Here is an 18687-nt window from a genome sequence, read left to right as displayed (position 1 = left end):
CGTATGAACAAGGCTAGTGAAGAAGAGCTAGAGCAACAACTAGGTGAGTTGTTGGATAGGGGTTTTATACGTCCTAGTGTAAGTCCTTTTACTGCTCCTATTCTTTTTGTTCGTAAGAAAGATGGCTCATCGCGGTTATGTGTGGATTACAGGGCCCTCAACAAGATGACAGTCAAGAACAAATTTCCTATGCCTCGCATCGAGTACACTTTGGAGCAACTCAATGGGGCAGTGGTGTTTTCAAAAATCGATTTGAAGAGTGGCTACCACCAGGTAAGAATCGCAAAGCGAGACATCTACAAGACCGCCTTTCGGACCAAACGCGGGCACTACGAGTTCATTGTTATGCCGTTTGGTCTAATGGGCGCACCAGGTACGTTTAATCGTATGATGATGCGTATCTTCATCGACTTGGTCGGTAAGTGTGTGTGTATCTTTTTGGATGACATTCTCATTTTCTCCTCTTCTTGGGAGCAACATGCTATTGATGTGGAGAAAGTTTTAGCCCGCTTGGATGCTAACCGTCTTTGTATTGCAGCAAAGAAGTCTGAATTTTTTCTCACTACTGTATGCTATTTGGGCTACATTCTCTCTCCCGAGGGCATTCGACTTGATCCCGCAAAGGTAAGTGAGGTAAGAGAGTGGCCTATGCTTGAGACAGCATATGATGTTCGCTCATTTTTGCATTCGTGTCAAGCATATAGTTCTCACATTAGGCATTTTGCACATATTGGCGCACCATTATCTGACTTGTTAAAAGGTGTCAAGACATGACGTCAGCGCGTTGTCATGATCGATGCCGCTAAGAGTCCTTTTGAAGCGCTGAAAGTAGCAGTAACCAAGGCGCCATCCCTCACCCTCGCCTCTTGGGATGAGCCTTTTGAGGTGTGGACTGACGCTAGTAACATTGCCCTTGGCACAGTGTTACAACAAAACAACCATCCAGTGGCATTTCTCTCTCGTACACTCAATAGTGCTGAGAAGAATTATTTTGTTTATGATAAGGAACTTCTCTCTGTCATTCATACATTAAAGCATTGGAAGCATTTCATTTATGGGCGTGAGTTTGTTGTTCGCACAGATCACCAAACACTTAAATGGCTTCAATCTATGCCTGGTGCACATTGGAGTGATAGGCAAGCACGATGGTCTCAGTTTTTTGAGCAGTTTGGTGATATGATTGAGTATGTCCCTGGAAAAGCTAACCCCGTTGCAGATGCACTTAGTAGGAAAGGACAAGTTCTATCTCTCGAGTCTCATTCTTTTCTTTCTATTCAAGGTGTTTGTTTTGATGATGTTAAAGACAATTACATGGGTTCTAAGTTTGAAAAGCATTGGTTACAAGCATTGAATGCACAAGGTCCGTGCAATTATCTCATTCGTGATGGGTGGCTTTTCTTCAGGAACCGCTTGTGTGTGTTGTCTTCTCACCAAGCACCCATTTTGCATGACGCACATGATGCTTTGACAGGTCGGCATAAGGGTATTAATGCTACATTAGAAAAGGTTGAACGTTTTTTCTATTGACCAAAGATGCGTAAGGATGTGTATGCTTATGCTACTAAGTGTGTTGTGTGTCAAAAGGTTAAAGTCCCTCATGGTAAGCAACAAGGGCTACTCATGCCGTTGCCTATCCCTGACGGACCATTTGAGGACATTAGCATGGACTTTGTAACTAATTTACCTCCTTCCACGTATGCACGAAACACGCAATGTCTAACCATCGATGATCGGTTTAGCAAATTTTGCATGTTAATCCCTTGCAAGGCTAATGTTAATTCACAAGATGTTGCACGATTGTTCATCAAGAATTGGTATCCATTGTGTGGTCTACCCAAGTCTATTGTGTCGGATCGTTTACTAAGTTCACATCCCATTTTTGGCGTGCTTTGTTTGAAAATTTTGACACTCAATTGAATTTTTCGTCTGCATTTCATCCGCAGTCTGATGGACAAACTAAAATTTATAATCAATTGGCATTTGATGTTCTCAAATCGTATGTGCATGATAAGCAATCTAAGTGGGAGCAATATTTGCCATTAATTCAAGCTGTCCTCAATGATTCTTTTTCTAGTGCTATTGGTCACACTCCATATGAGACTGCATTTGGCCGACCTTTTCAATCATTGTTGACTAGGTCAATTTCCAAGGTTAATGATGCTAATTGTGTTAGTCAAACCTATGCGGAGGTACTCGAGAGTGTTAAGCTTCGGCTTAGCAAGGCTCAAGAGTCCTATTCTAGGCATGCTAATAAGCATCGACAAGATGTCTCATTTAAGGAAGGTGACTGGGTGTATTTAAGGATCATGACGCAACGGCTCAAGCAAGTTGGTAAGAGGTGTCCTAAACTCTCTTTTCGTATGTATGGTCCATTTCCAATCGTCAAAAAGGTAAATGATGTTTCCATGCAATTACATTTTCCATCTTCTAGGACAATGCATAATGTTTTCCATGTTTCTTGGCTTAAATTGTTTCAGGGTGATCCTCCAAGGAGCATTCCTAACGAGGACCAACCGGAGATAGTTGATGAAGCCCAAGTGATGGAGCCTGAGCAAATCCTTTTGCATCGATTCAAGCACGGCACGAAGAAGCAAGCACGATAATATTTCCTCAAATTCAAGGATCAAGGGACACATGAAGTGGCATGGGTGTCGAGAAATTCTTCATCCATTACCCGGATTTGCTAGCCTCATACAAGGAGGCCATGCAGATCGGTACCCGTACCTCACCTTAAGCAGGAGGGGATGTCACGTGCACATGGCTCTGTATGCCACGTGGACATAATTCATCGACTTCCAGAGCCAATTTTCCCCTTCTTCCTAGATAGGGATGTCTAGAATCCTAGGAGGATTAGTACCGGCAATTTTGTGAGCCTGTTCGCAGGACCTGCATGTCCGGACAAATCCATTAGATTAGGTTTTCCAGTTTGGAACCCTCTTGCGTAAATGGTTTGTATACGCGTTTTGACAGATGTTATTACACTACGGTGGGCATCTGGCAGGACGAGCATGTAGTTCTAGGTTAGAGGAATCCGACGTGCCAGACCGCGCGTCAATCGGATTTCCGAGTGGGCGGATGTGCGACAGTTGCACCCAGATTTGGATCCCCTGGACTTGTTTTTAATAAATCATTTTTATGATTTGATTGTTGGAAATCCTGGTGGACAGTTGCCCTACCTAGGCCTTAATAATTACTTAAGGCCCATTCCCCACCTATAAAGGGAATCATCTGCCAGCACTTGGAGCAAGAAGATGGTGCTAGTGCTAGGAGAAAGGTAATTAAGCCAGCGTTTTCAAACAATCAGCCCTAATGTTTTGGGAAGGCAGCAACAGCCAGCATTTCTCAATTTCAGCCCCTGGCGTTTTCAGGACAGCAGCAAAAACAGCCAGCGTTTGTTGTTTCCAGCCCAAGCGTTGCAACAGCAGCAGATCAGCCCTGCATTTTTCAGTTTTCAGCCCATCCCTCGTCGGGTGTGCAGGAGATACGTAGCGGTTCCCATTGACGAATGCGGTCCGGTACTTCGGCAGCCATTGATCCCTCCTCTCGGCAATTCCCTCGCCGAAATCGAGTGCTCCATTGCTGTCCATTATCGGCCTCGTCAGATTCTGCGTTTTCAGCCCATCATCCTTCTCACATCGGAAGTGCAAATCAGCCCGTGATGGTCATCTGCAATCCCCACATCGAGAAGGATCCAAGGTGCATCAAATCAGCCCCGGAGGTGCCTCATCTTGAGGAGTTACCGCGGCGACATTCCCTAATCGAGTCGATAGAGTCTGCATTGAGGTATTGCATTGTGTATACATTCCATTTACGCAATCTAAAGCAAATACCACATCGGTAACTGTGTGGGGGGCCCTTGAGAGGGTTGGTTGGGACCCCATCGAGTGTCGCTCTCTTCTTCTCTCTCTTTCTCTCTCCCTCTACACATCTCTATTGCATTCTCTCAACCCCTCTCTTCAGGGGAACATAAAAGGAACATTCATTGAAGTACAAAACATTCACTAACACAAGGAAAGAAGGAAAGGATTTTGTGGAAGTGTAAAACTAGATCTTCACCATTTTTATTCCGCTGCACCTGACAGTTTTTCATTAGTAAATTCAGCCGATAGAAGCCAGCAGATTCAGCCATTCCAAGCAAGAAAAGACAACCCGACAAGAACCTTCCCAAGCACTCAGTTTTCAGCCATAGACTCGGTCTCGTCGTCCACACCGTCGACATCAACATTGCCCAATTAGATTTGCATCAGCCATTCTACAGATTGTGCAATCAATAGTAGACCACTCTCGCCATCGAGACTGGGGCCCTTGGAGGAGGGTTTTACAACGTCTCTGGTGTCGTATTCTCTTCTCTCTCTATCTCTCAATCTCATGTACCTTCACGCACAGTGTTCATTCACTTTGTTTGTGTCCATTGCACTCTCTCATTAAAGAACGGAAGGCTCTCCCTTCCATAAGTAAAAGGAACCTTGAGCACAGTTCGGAGCACTCATCTTGAGCAAAGTTCAACATTCATTCCGCTGCACCTAACAATTCCTTGGGTAGATTTTTCATCACGTGTCAACTTGAGGGATTCCTTAGTTTTAGCCTTTCCCTTATTATCATTGTGAAAGTTCTATGTTTTAGGAGTAGAGGAAGATTAAGAAGAGGAAGAATTATTGTTCTTACCATTCAATGGACTCTGAGGGGTACTTGACTTGTTCTCCTTTGGCTTACCTTTGTTGTGCTTCATTTCTTGCGCTAGAGTAATTCTAACGGGATCATTGTAGTTCATAGGGTTGAAGACTTGCACATCGAACCTAATGTACTTGTCCAACCCAAAAAGGGAAGCAATCCTCATCCGATTTACGCAATTAAACGCCAATCTACAAAATACGGTTAGAAAAAGACATAACAGGAATGTAATTTTGCTTAAGGCCTCGCCAATCTTCTTTTAACCGATCAAGATACTATGGTGGCAGAAAACGAGCGTTCAGCTTGTCTTGGAAGTCGACCCAACTGAAAGAGAGGAGTACGACATCCGTGGAATGCTCAAGATGCTCAGCCAATTGTGCCTCCTGCCAAGCTTGATACCAATTAATCACATCACCCGCTAGATACATAGCAACAGTCAAAACTTTATTTACTATTGCTGGTTTCTTGTTAGTCACAAAGTAAGCATTGCATTGATGCAACCAAGAATGTTGGTCTTGAGGGCAATGGACTGAAAGTGCTACCATGCTGAAAAACACTAGGTCAGACTGATGGTTCTAGCCTCTAGGGCCCTTGTGTCCAAGGGTGTTGGGCATTGCATCTTATATCGTATTGGCTTCGTTGAATAATGACCCGACACCCTAGCCCGTGCAATCTGTACAACAAACTCTTGATGGCTATGAGTTTACAACCGCTTTGTAAGGGGTCACCTATATAGGGAAATAAAGCTCGGTTGAACAGCCTCATATATAACCCCATGACTTGGAAATTCTGGATAAAATGTCACTTGATAATAAGTAAAAAAACCTATTATGAGAGGTGCTTCATATGCAGATAATTTCCTAGGCTTGATACTGATGCAACTGTAGGGTAACACTCCTAGTGCCTACACCTAGCAGACAATGGTTGTGCTCATGTGCAATCAGTGGGTATGCAATTACGCTAAAGTGCCTAGGCATGCAGGTCTTGCATTGTAAGGTGCAGCGGAATGAATATTGTATTTTCTCAAGATTAGTGATCTTTATTGCTCAAGGTTCCTTTTAGTTCTTAGGGAAGGAGAGAGCCTTCCGTCTTGTGGAGAGTGCTATGATCACGAACAAAGTGAGTGGATATTGTGCATGCAAGTGAATGAGACTGAGAGAAGGAGAGAAAAGAGATACGACACCCGAGAGGTTGTAAAACCCTCCTCCTAAGGCCCCCCTCTCGTCGGCGAGAGTGGTCTACTTTGATTGCACAAAGGTGTACAATGCGTATGCAATGGGACTATGCCGATGACGACGAAGGTGATGAAGACGATGATTTAAGCTGAAATCTGTGATCTTCTATTGGCTGAATTTCGTGGACTGTTTTCGGGGCTGAAATTGACTGTTTTTGTCGATGGTTCTTGGCTGAATAAAAACGTTGATGTCAAGGAGGTCAGGCTGCTTTTTATATGGCTGTTGCAGGCTGAAAACGCTGCAGATCTACAAGTCAAGGGCTGCGTTTTGATGGGCTGATTACCTACTGCAAAAACACTACCAAAGGCTGATGTCTGCTGGTGTTTTTGGCTGATTTCGCTAATGCTCTGCTGAGGTTGAAAAACGCTGGACTGCAGGCTTTTCCAATGCTAAAAACGCTGAAATTCCTCATGGTGATGGCGATGGTCTGCAAATGAGGAAAACGCCAAGGATGGGAACTTGCCCGGCGAGGATGGAGATCCAAAACGCTGGGGGTGCTGGGGGGTACTGCTGAGAAGTTGCCTGTTGAGCGGGAAGCTCCTGCTGCCTCTTCTGCCAGAAAGTGATAACTTGGGTTTGCTTATAGATTAACTTAGCAAAATTGCCCTACCTACTTTTGTTGGAAAGTCACTTAAAAAGAATAAGTGAAAATAACCAAAAATAGGAAAATAGGCTAAATGCACTGGAAAATTCCCCTGACTGAATCTGATGGATTCTGAAGGGAATACTGATGATCATGCTGTGTACAACCGGAGGATATGCATCTACACTCAGTGACTGGGCATGCACGGTCTACGAATAGACTCACAAAAGTGCCAGATCACTGCTAATCTAAACTGACTGAACTGACTGAACCCTGCTGTGGTGTAGCTTGTCCACGGACACATAGGGTTGGGATGTGTCACATGACATCCCCTCCTTTTCAAAGTGAAGTATTGGTACCGAACTGTATGGCGTCGAGGGAGATCGCCAACAGCATCCGAAATCCTGGAAGGGACTCTTCGCCGGCCCAGTCTGATGTGTGGGTCGTGCGGTACTTGAACTTCATAAAGGTCTGCAACGCTTGCTTCTTTGGGCCGCGCCGAAAACGAGTCAAAGTCTTCTGTGGCTCCTTCAATGCTTCAACTTCGTATAGAGTCCTGCTTCTTTCGTCTTCAAGAATCTCCAGGGCTGCAAATTCCTGAAACCATCTCCAACACAAAACCATGAACATACCTATTCCATGTAAAGTGAGTGGAAAAAATCTTGTCTTCGCTAAAGACTGTGTATGCAATGTAGATGAACATAGAGACGGAGTGACAACCCGTTCATCAAACACATGCAAACAATGAGGTCGAATCTTTCCTGTTTGATCGAAATCAATCAACTGTGGCAAATCACAATGGAAATGCGCATGCTAGGTGGTCATACTATCATGTGCTCTTTCTACAGCTGTGTCATGCCAAGGAAGAGACATGGAATGCGACTTCTTGACATACGTACTTTTCAGCTTTTCATGAACAATCCGCATACATTCGTGCTCATCCATGAGAGAAACGTGCTCAATATACAGTATGTCATGCCTAGGAAAAGGGATCACATAGAGATGCTGACTAAAATACAGAAAACGATCACGAATGAAACACTCGAACAATGCGTGCGTATCAATCATGCGAACACATAATACTTCCTGTGAGGGTTCTTTGAACCAAGGCTCGAGAGCCAAGATCGCTTTTTCGGGATCTATCGAATCTTCTTGTGGGGGATTTGTGGACCTCGACTCGAAAGCCAAGATCGATTCTTGGTGATTGATTGAATCTACAACGAGGTTAGCTTCGCTAGAAAAAGCATCAATTAACACATCATCCTTGTGAACAATCACGTCATCTTCATGCGGCTCATCATGCTTGGGAGAAATCACATTTTGATCATGCAAATCATCATGTTTGTCATTGTCATCCAAATCATCATGCAAATCATTATCATTCAAATCATCATGCTTCTCATAATCATGCAAGTTGTGTGTGTCATGCTGTGGAGAAAAAGAGATTGAGAGAATCTCCTTATTCCGAATCCTTTCAATCTTATCCTGCATATTAGCAATGAGAGATGGAGAAGGAGCAATGTCCACTCCATGAAAGACAGTAGGAGAATCACTTTTGGCATTGAGAGTTAAAGTGTTAGCCTCAAAATCAATGAGAGCGTTAGTCTCACGAAACCATTGAATGCCCAAAATCATATCACATCCTGAGAGAGGAGAAACAACAAATCTTCTAGTGAAGACAATCTGTTGAATTGCAAACAACACATCAAGGCATTCCTCTGTGATGAGAGCGTCCGTACCGGGACGAAAGCCAGAGACCTTGATAGGAGATCTCGGACTAACCTCGAGGCGGGCTCTCTCAACAAGAGAGGAACTGATCACATCATGCATACTACCTGGGTCAAACAATATGACAAAACGGTGCCCCGACGTACGACCATAACATTTAATGAGAGAATCATCAATGGGAGGGTCCTAAGAAACTTGGGGCACACTTGTGTCATCATTCATTTCATTGACAGATGTAGTGGGTGCTGTGGGTTCTTTAGATTCATTCGATTCAACCTTAGGACATGTTCTTTTTATGTGACCCTTAATGTGACAATGAAAACGACCTTCCTTAGAATAAGTGCTTTGTTCTTCCGACGTGATGTATCCTCCTACAATTCCTTGTGCTACCTTTTCATCTGGAGTAAGCTTAGGTTTAGCAGTTGTGTTAGCCTTACCCTTAGATTCATTGAAAGAATTCTTTGTTGAGATATTGTTGGAAGATTGGTTAGAAGAGTTATCATTCTTACCGTTCTGAGGGTTCTGAGAAGTTTGCGAGGTACTTGTGGAAGTCTTGTTCTCCTTAGGCTTTCCCTTGTTGTGTTTCATCTCCTGTGCGAGAGCAATCGCTACCACCTTGTTGAGATTGATTGGATCGAGTACCTCGACATCGTACTTGATATACTCGTTCAATCCAAAGAGAAAAGCCTCTTTGCGTTCATCATCCGACATGTGTAATTGGGTACCTAGCTCCAAAACACGATTAGAAAAAGACATAACCGGCATACCATTTTGCTTGAGAGCGCGCCAATCGTACTTCAATCGTGCGAGGTACTGAGGTGGCATAGACCGCGCCTTGAGCTTGTCTTGGAAATCAGCCCAACTAAAAGAGGGGCGTGAAATCATCGGCTGCCTCTAGGTGCGCGGCTAGCTGTGCCTCTTGCCATGCGTGGTACCAATTGATGGCATCACCGGCAAGGTACATAGCTTCCATCAAAACTTTGTTATTTCCTGTCTTCTTAGTTGTCGCAAAATAAGCATTAAATTGATGCAACCAAGAATGAATAACTGTAGCATCCATCTTACTGTTATACTTACTGAAAGTCAACTTCTTTGTGACTGGATGGTTGGAATCCGCATCGTGGCTTGCGCCACTTCACGAACTCCCACGATCTTTGGGTGGTTCGGTCTTCGAGGCTAGGACTTGGGCAAGCAATTCTTGAGTGCGTAGCTCTCGTCGAGCTTCACGCTCGGCCTCCAAGGCTGCAGCTCGTGCTGTCGCTTCCTCCTTTCGTAGTTCTTTTCTTACGTCGCGTTCGCGTTCTAAGGCAATGCGATTTTCTTCTTGTTGTGCGGCAAATCTTGCGTTCCTTTCGTCGCGCTCGCGGTCCTTGGCTGCTTGGTCTGCGGCCATTCTTGCAATTCTGTCGTCGCGCTCACAGTCTTTGGCTGCTTGGTCTGCGGCCATTCTTGCAATTCTGTCATCGCGCTCACGGTCCTGAGCAAGGCGATTTGCTTCTTGTCTATCCATCATGGCCATCATCTGCTTGACTATTTCCTCCATAGGGTTTGGTGTACTTGGTGGCGTAGATGGCGAAGGGGGAGGGTTGAAGAAATCATCTCCGGGTGGGGACGAGTCTTCGTCGCCTCTCTCATGCTCATCACCTGTATGCGAAGTATTCATTCCGCTTCGGGTGACGACCATGCACTATGATCTTGGGTTCTTAAGCTCGCGAGGAACTTGGGTTCTTGAGGGTCTTGGTTCATGGGTTCTTGAGGTTCTTGAGGTTCTTGAGGTTTTCTTTCGCTTGCAAATCGCGTTGAGAAGGATCTTCTCTTCACCCGAGTTCTACTCATTTCTGCGGGCGCACCCCTTGGCGGCCTCACGCTCACACCAAGGTTGTTTTTTCCCACCTCACGTCGATTGGCCGGCCGCTAAGTGCACGGTCCGCCCTCAATGAGTGAAAAGAGACAAAAGGGAAGGCTGGACAACCCCTTCTTTCTTGGGATTCCTGTCACTCTTCAACAAAACACAATTAGGAATCGACACGCCCAAGCGAACTTTGGTTTGTGCGACCGCAACAAGCAAAAAAAATTATTGTGGTTCTTTCCTTGAGTAATGCAGAACACTTCCCAAGCTCTGATACCAATGTAAGGTGCAGCGGAATGAATATTGTATTTTCTCAAGATTAGTGATCTTTATTGCTCAAGGTTCCTTTTAGTTCTTAGGGAAGGAGAGAGCCTTCCGTCTTGTGGAGAGTGCTATGATCACGAACAAAGTGAGTGGATATTGTGCATGCAAGTGAATGAGACTGAGAGAAGGAGAGAAAAGAGATACGACACCCGAGAGGTTGTAAAACCCTCCTCCTAAGGCCCCCCTCTCGTCGGCGAGAGTGGTCTACTTTGATTGCACAAAGGTGTACAATGCGTATGCAATGGGACTATGCCGATGACGACGAAGGTGATGAAGACGATGATTTAAGCTGAAATCTGTGATCTTCTATTGGCTGAATTTCGTGGACTGTTTTCGGGGCTGAAATTGACTGTTTTTGTCGATGGTTCTTGGCTGAATAAAAACGTTGATGTCAAGGAGGTCAGGCTGCTTTTTATATGGCTGTTGCAGGCTGAAAACGCTGCAGATCTACAAGTCAAGGGCTGCGTTTTGATGGGCTGATTACCTACTGCAAAAACACTACCAAAGGCTGATGTCTGCTGGTGTTTTTGGCTGATTTCGCTAATGCTCTGCTGAGGTTGAAAAACGCTGGACTGCAGGCTTTTCCAATGCTAAAAACGCTGAAATTCCTCATGGTGATGGCGATGGTCTGCAAATGAGGAAAACGCCAAGGATGGGAACTTGCCCGGCGAGGATGGAGATCCAAAACGCTGGGGGTGCTGGGGGGTACTGCTGAGAAGTTGCCTGTTGAGCGGGAAGCTCCTGCTGCCTCTTCTGCCAGAAAGTGATAACTTGGGTTTGCTTATAGATTAACTTAGCAAAATTGCCCTACCTACTTTTGTTGGAAAGTCACTTAAAAAGAATAAGTGAAAATAACCAAAAATAGGAAAATAGGCTAAATGCACTGGAAAATTCCCCTGACTGAATCTGATGGATTCTGAAGGGAATACTGATGATCATGCTGTGTACAACCGGAGGATATGCATCTACACTCAGTGACTGGGCATGCACGGTCTACGAATAGACTCACAAAAGTGCCAGATCACTGCTAATCTAAACTGACTGAACTGACTGAACCCTGCTGTGGTGTAGCTTGTCCACGGACACATAGGGTTGGGATGTGTCACATGACATGCATATAGGCTCACAAGGGTGCCAGAACACTTCCTAGGTTGTCCTAAACCCTCGAAGTAGGAGTTAGTGTCACAAACTACTAACGTGTCAAGCCACTAAAGAACGGAGCCAACTTGCTGATCCGGGCCGAGGGGTCTAAACCCTACGAAGCAGCAGAAGAAGAAAGAAGGAGCAGCAGAAGAAGTTTTACCAACTTGCAAAGTCTTGCTGAGTGGCCTATTTTTAAAGAAGAGTTCCCACCAACTTACGGGATCCCGTCCGATGGGGCCCACGTGCCAAGAGCTAAATAAAATAAAGCAACACACACACACACACACACACACACACACAAGACTTGCGTACCCAGCAAATGACGTGGCAGGTCATTACGAACGTTCCACATTTTGCGTTGACTTGATGACGAGGCAGCCTGTACGGACTTCCGCATTTTACGCTGGACTATTGACGTGGCAGATGCACGGAATTTTGCATTTTCAGCTGCGGCTGCTTTTGGGCCAAATGCTTTTAGAGCTTGAAACTTTTCATGTAACTGCTTTTCATGGCCAAGGGCCTTTAAATATGAGCCAAGGGCTCATTCTCTGGCACGCTTCTTTGTGAAGGTGCAGAGGGCAGAGTACTGGCTTGTTCTGAGTTGAAGCAATATAAAGAAATACAGAAAGGGGCGCCAAGGTTTGGGACCGGTGCACTCTTGGGGTGGAACTCCGCCACTCTCCGTCTCGTGTGTCGTGCATCTCTTTCAGTTCAGTATTTGAAGTGCTTAAAGTTGTTCAATCTGTTATTTTCCGTTGGCACGTGGTGCCCGTTCCCATTACAGTTAGCTTGTCCACATGCACATAGGGTTAGATGTGCACGTGACATCTGTAATCTCTATACTAGACATTTGGATCATATAACGATAATGTAACTTTTAGGTCTCGTAGGTCTTTTTTAGGCCTTTTGCTGACGTAACTAAACACTTTATTTCATTCCACTATGTTCTCTCATATATTTTCTCCCATGTCTCTCCTCTCATCTGTGCTTTTGTGACCATAGTCATTCTGCTACACTTTGACACTATCATCCACATGAATCACGAGATGAAACAACTGATCTGAGGCCCCAGATGAACGAACCAAACTCAGATACGAAAGCATATGATAGGCCCCAGCAAGTCAATGAGGCAAACAAGTAGGCTGGCACTACTTACCCTGGTGGTGATTATGAAGGATATGCCGTGGAATGCAGACTGTGTCCTCTCAAAAGAATATAGACGAATCTAGAGCCATAGACCACCACTCCCCAGGGTCCCTATACATCCAAGAGAAAAACTGACTCTTACACATCCACAGCCACTGGCTTGTACCTGCCACAAGGAGGACAAAGTTGACAGAACACGGCCTTGATAGCATGGAGCCATAGCATGTCGCAGACAGCCTACCGATCCTCACCAAAAAACTCACCATCTTGTGTATTTATCCCCACCAATGCTGCCAATGATGAGTATCCTCAATCTTGCTATACGAGTAATGATGCCCGACAAACAAAATGTACTGACCAATGAAATCTGCATCAAGGTGTTGTGTTCACGTCCACTCCAACAGAGAAGAGGCTGCTCTTGATCCCAAGTAACCCAATTAATCTAAGTACTCTCAGCAACTGTCGACCCTCCAGTTCTTGAACATAGAAGGACCCTCCCAATGTTGAACCTAAGAGTTGGTGATCAAGGGTTGACTCTCAATCTCCTCAGCAATCCTCGCCACTGCTGTCAAATAATCCCTCTCGTCATACGCGGTCAGACATGCAAAAGAGAGCGCACATAGGAGAGAATCACCGAGGCTGAGTGAGGCATAGTAAAAAGATCACTTCTAGATACCAGGGTCAACCTCACCTATCTAGGAATAGCCCCAACTAAGGTATAGTGAAAGAAGAGCTTCCAAAGCTCAGCCCCAGGAAAGAGTCCCCAAAGCCTGGATAGCAATGGAAGGGTCAGTATCTCATATGGACCACCATCCATGCTCATGCTGAGCAGCTCTTCATTCAACATGCAAAGGCATAGTTTGCATGCTGGCCTAAGACTAACAAAGGGAACAGGTCCATGTGATTTGGTACCATTCAAAGCACAACCAAAAAAACTTATTTTGGGAATAACATCAATTAAGTTTACAATGTGTAACTTGCAGTCAAGCACCCACCGTATACTGGGTCTCAATTTCTACTTGTGGCCCATTATATTCTTTCAACACAGCCTCTGCCTCATCCTCAGACAAATGCATTGCCCTGTCAGAAAAGCAAAGAAAGCAAACCCCTTTCATATAGATATTGGTATCACTCCTTTGAAGAAATCATTTAAAGAAAAAGGAGAAACAGCCTTACCACTTTGTATGATGAAGTTCTCCCTCCCCAGGTATAGGATTTAGATTCACAATAAAGTCTCGATAAACAAACTTTCCTGGACCCAAGGCAGCTTTTGAAGTCACCAGATTCACTTGATTGGCCTTTACAGCCCTCACAAAATCTTCCCCTTTCATTATTGGCAGCACCTCTATCTCTCTCTGAAAATCATCCAGATCAGAAGTAGACCTAACAAATGCTTCCTCAGGTACATAAAGTTCACCTTTATATTCTCTAAGAAGATCAGATAGATAAACCGATTTCTTTGCCTGTGAAACTAGGTCTTCATCTGTACCTTCCTGAGCAGGTTTGATGAGTTCTTGTTGAGGAGCTTCCGTCTTGCTCTTCATAACCCTTCCAAAGTTTTCAAGCTTCAAAGCGGAAACCAATCTTTTCCAGGGAGAAACTCTCAGCATTTCTCTCTCTCTCAATGTATACAGCTGACCATCAATCAAGTACCTGGATTCTACCTGACTTGGAATGCTTTTAAGCACCTGAGTTGCAAAATCTGGACCACCTTCCCCTTCATTCATTAACAATCTCAGTGACTCTTCATCTGACAAACCACCTTTCTTGACCATAGAGTCTGTTTCCGACATTGAAGCCACCGCATTCACTCTTAACGACAACCGCCTTTGCCCATAACAGAGCAACCTTGGCATAAACAAGGGCCTACAGAACCGTATAGAAGTCGGACTAGCCCCAGTCTTATGAAATCCAAGAAGAGAGGTCTGCTTCCCTGAGCCAGAAAAATACGCAAGGCCTCAAAATATTATCACAAAGAGAATGAGATTATTCAAGCTGGAACTGTGCAGCTGCTTACACATATTGATGCACTGGAAATCTCCTCTACTATTACAAGACAAAGATGACCTGCAACAACAATTACCAATAAGGAATACTATTCTTGAATCATCCAGGTAGTTTCAATAGAAGGAGCACAGACCTTTCCATTACTGCCCAATTCCTCAATGCATTCACTTGGCTGCTGCGTAAGACCTCAAAAGATCAAACCTCCACTCTTTAAGCGTGGCTGCTGCATGTGAGAACCAAATCCAAACAAGAAAAGCTGCACTAGCTGAAGAGAAGCTGCACCTTGAAGTCCTGTATAGTAGCCAACTACGAGAGGTACGTCTTTATCTCTCACCATCTTGCAGAACCAAGCTTTTGTTGTAGCTGCCTCTCACGAGCAAAGGTTTTGGAGAAATCTGCTGGGAGAGGTGAATCCTCGAAGCGTGAGAACTCCCCCTCATAAGAAGAGAAATAAGTTTTTACTTGGTGAGCCAAAGGCCCTTTTTGGACTCTTTGAGCCCACAACTGACCACGTGGCGAATCTACAATATAGGAAGCAGTTAATAAAAGCATGTTATCAAAACTTGGTCAAAGAAAAAAGAAGAAATCGGCTCCAACACAGCCGCAGGATTGGGAAAAGCTTGCGAGCGCAGGTCGTCTGATTGGTTGACACACCGGAGATGCCAGACATGCCATCGGATGCAGACTAATTGCTATTGCAGAGCAAACGCAAGCAGATGTGGTTGGTTCGGTGTCTGTCTGCAAGAATGTGGCCATGCTTGGGTAGGAGATGTGCAGCACAGCAGCACACATCAGGGAATTAACATACCAGATAAAGAAGGAAGAAATGCTACAAGAGATTTCACAAAAGCAAGCAAACAGGTTGGAGGGAATAACACCTGCAGACTTATGAAGCAGGAAACGTTTTCCGAATGCCTAAAGAGGTGTGTTAGTCAGGGATTGAAGAAACATTATGCTTGGCACTTCCTTGGTCGACATGTATGCCAAATGTGTTTGGCGAGGAAACCCTGGGCTGTTTTCAACAGATGCGAAGCAAGGATATCGCTCCAGATGCAATCATCTATGCTTTCAACTTAAAGGCATGGTGCACTGCGCAAGAATCTGATATGAGCAACAAATCCATGAGGATATTGTTAGTCAAGGGGGTTGTTAGCGAAAGGAATTGTGCTTGGCATTACCTTGGTCAATATCTTATAGACGAAGCTGTGGATTGTTTTAAGCTAATGTGAATTGAGTGCCTCCCTCCAAATGCAATCATCTATACTTGCATCTTGAAGGCATGTGGCAATTTCAAAGACGTTGAGATGGGCAGTAGAACTCATGATGATAGTGTTAGTCAAGGGCTGTCGACAAAAAGCTATGCTTGGCACTCCCTTGGCCAACATGTATGTCAAACGTGGCAGGGCCAGGAAGCTTGGGGTGTTTTCAACTGATGTGAAGTGAGGCCATCTCTCCAGATGCAATCATCTACGCTTTCCTCTTAATGGCATGTGCCTCTGCCTTGGTTGATGTGTATGATTGTTAGACAGGAGCTTTGTGCTTGGCACTGCCTTGATGGACATGTATGCCAGATGTGACGTGCTTGAGAAAACACAAAAAGTGCTTCTGTCAAGAATGTCATTTCTTGGAACATGCTGATTGCAGGATATGCTCAACAGCAGCAGGGCCAGGAAGCTCTGGGCCGTCAAAAAAACCTGTTATGCTTGGCACTGCTTGGATCGACATGTATGCCAAATGTTGCATGGCCAGCAAGCCCTAGGACTTTACATTCCAGATCAGTAGCTCCTCCGTTGTTCAGGCTGCAGCCTCATTCACTCGGCATGCACCCGCAATCCCTTTGAACCCCCTTCAAAATTAAAACCAGGATCGCTTTTCTTGCATAGCTTTATAAGCTTCTTCATTGTTCAGCGCTGCAGTCTCACACGCTCGGCATGCACCTACAAGCCCTTTGAACCCCCTTTAAAATTAAAACTAGGATCAAGACCTTCCACGGTGGAGCTACCCTCTCAATGTCAGGAAACTTTGCCCATCAAAAACTAGTCCACTTCAGTTGATTATGAGGATATTATACCTGCATTCCTCGAGCGCAAAAATAGTGACGTCTACATGGTCTCAGATGGCACAAGATGGATGGCAGAGCACTCCGTGCATGCAGCATTGGGTCAGTTTGAGCATAGAGCTCGAAGCCAACATTGCCTGTTTTGATAAAGTGTTAATAGCGTTCATCTCATTGCCCTCACTCATAAGAGTTAGAAGCAGGTAATGTTTGTTGAAATCCTTGAAGAGAATGGCATTGAACTTCGTGAATACTTTGTCATACTGCATGACAAATAGAAAATTAACATATCCATTGAGCATGATTTCCAAAGTAGTTTTGACACATATGCATCTATCAGCTTGGCTAACAAGCTTGCGCCTGCTGCCAGCACGAGAAGAATTCTTCAAGTGGCATTCAGTTACAAAAGGCCTGCACTTGTTGACACGTGTTAAGAATTCTTTCAGAGAGCTCCAAGTAGAGGGCTGCGTGGTTGATGTGGCTTGGCCTTGACTCCTCAATTCGTACAAATGTTTGTTGCCTCTCTTTTGCTTGTCCAAGAACAAAACATCGACATCCAAATTCTATCTAATCATGCCTTCAAGAAAAAAGCAGAGCACTGGACAAAAGTAGAGTGCACCAAACGTCCTATTTTGACTCTTTGAGCTCGCAAGCGACCACGTGGCACAATTTCGTCTATTGGAGGAGGTTCTGAAAGGTGAGGCATCTTGCGAGGTAGGCCCGTTTGGACAGGGTTCGGCAGCACAATAGAGGGTGCACTAGAGCAATAACAGATTGGGCGTCATCAGCATGATAGCTAGCTACAAGAGGGATGAAATTAGGTCAACATTGGGCATCAAATGGCAAACGGAGATCATGCCCAAGAGGTGAGAAGATCTGAAGGGCCTCAAGCATGGTTGCAAGGAGGGATGGCGTTGTTGAAGCAGGGATTGCTTGATTGGACGTAGGACCCACAAGAGGGACCTGACTGGAGGAAACAAGGGCATCATCATCGTCAGCAAGCAGCATCGAGGGTTGGAGCAAGCCGGCCGCTTGGCACAATCCAGGCCATTTGCTTTTCACTTTTCACTCGAATCAGATGATCTAGTTTTACAGTGCTGGATGCTTTTTTTGTTTTATTGCTTATCGCTTGGTGAGCCTAGATCCTTGTTGCGCGCCCTTCTGTACCTCTGCTTCCACCAAGGCGACAACAAGCACTGTGAAAAGATCATCCAATGCTGTGAAAAAGTATCCAGCACTCTGAAAAAGCACCGGCTACACCTTGCCAATCAACAAGCTCCGTATGACAGCTCTTTCTCTCTCTGTATGACAGCTCTTTCTCTCTCTCCGAATATGGAAAAAGGAGTTTTTTGTTCATAGCATTTTTTACAAACAGAGATAGTGGATAACACCTGCATGCGAGGGAGACTGAAAAAGGATATCATGGCTATGAGGGATACTAGGGTACACACAGAGTGCGTGAGCAGTGTGCTTAGAGAGATGGAGTTGAGCCTCAACATCTACCTACACATGGATAGACATAGATCCATGGATCAACAGACGACATCCCCCATTCCCCTGCCGTCTTCTTTGATGTAATTAAAGTGCATTGTTGGCAGCATTATGTGTTCTTTTCCATTAATATCTTTTGTTGGCAATAGCTCGGACATATATTCACAAAAGTCGACGTTTCAATTGCACAACCGTGACTCCAGCTTGAAAACACTACAAGGTTCGTTATCTATATCCAGCACCCCATGACTATGCGTTTGCTTGGCGCAACACAAACGCTACGGGGCAGGGCACAGCTTCCGTTCTTATAATTTTTGGAGAGACCACAATGCCAGCTCTCCACCATACTTTTATATGGCACCTCTGCATGACGTGCACTGTATACTATGCAGTTTTAGTCTGTGATGTTTCATTGCAAGACGATATGTTTAACTATTCACATTGCTTTTTTGTA

The 18687-nt window shown here is 44.8% G+C and overlaps 1 protein-coding gene across 2 annotated transcripts in view; it reads right to left on the bottom strand.

The window, feature by feature from the left end:
• The window catches only part of FTSHI1 (FtsH extracellular protease family), a 58232-nt gene extending 43113 nt beyond the window's left edge, over positions 1-15119 (bottom strand). Inside the window, exons 1-5 of one of the 2 annotated variants that reach the window (XM_086493720.1) lie at positions 14969-15119; positions 14820-14858; positions 14697-14746; positions 13856-14612; positions 13675-13759 (exon numbers count right to left, since the gene is read on the bottom strand). In XM_086493720.1, coding sequence (XP_086349846.1) covers positions 13675-13759; positions 13856-14612; positions 14697-14746; positions 14820-14827 — 900 coding nt within the window. In that variant the 5' untranslated portion in view covers positions 14828-14858; positions 14969-15119. Of the gene's footprint in view, positions 1-13674; positions 13760-13855; positions 14613-14696; positions 14747-14819; positions 14862-14968 lie in introns of both variants that reach the window. The other variant, XM_086493721.1, reaches the window with a different exon arrangement.
• Positions 15120-18687: the final 3568 nt, after the last annotated feature.

The sequence above is a fragment of the Adiantum capillus-veneris genome, chromosome 21 (assembly GCF_014529385.1).
Source record: "Adiantum capillus-veneris isolate H3 chromosome 21, ASM1452938v2, whole genome shotgun sequence".
Classification (NCBI taxonomy): Eukaryota; Viridiplantae; Streptophyta; class Polypodiopsida; order Polypodiales; family Pteridaceae; genus Adiantum; species Adiantum capillus-veneris.
The sequence above is the reverse complement of the archived record's forward strand: the minus strand, read 5'-3'. Positions and strand labels throughout refer to the sequence as shown.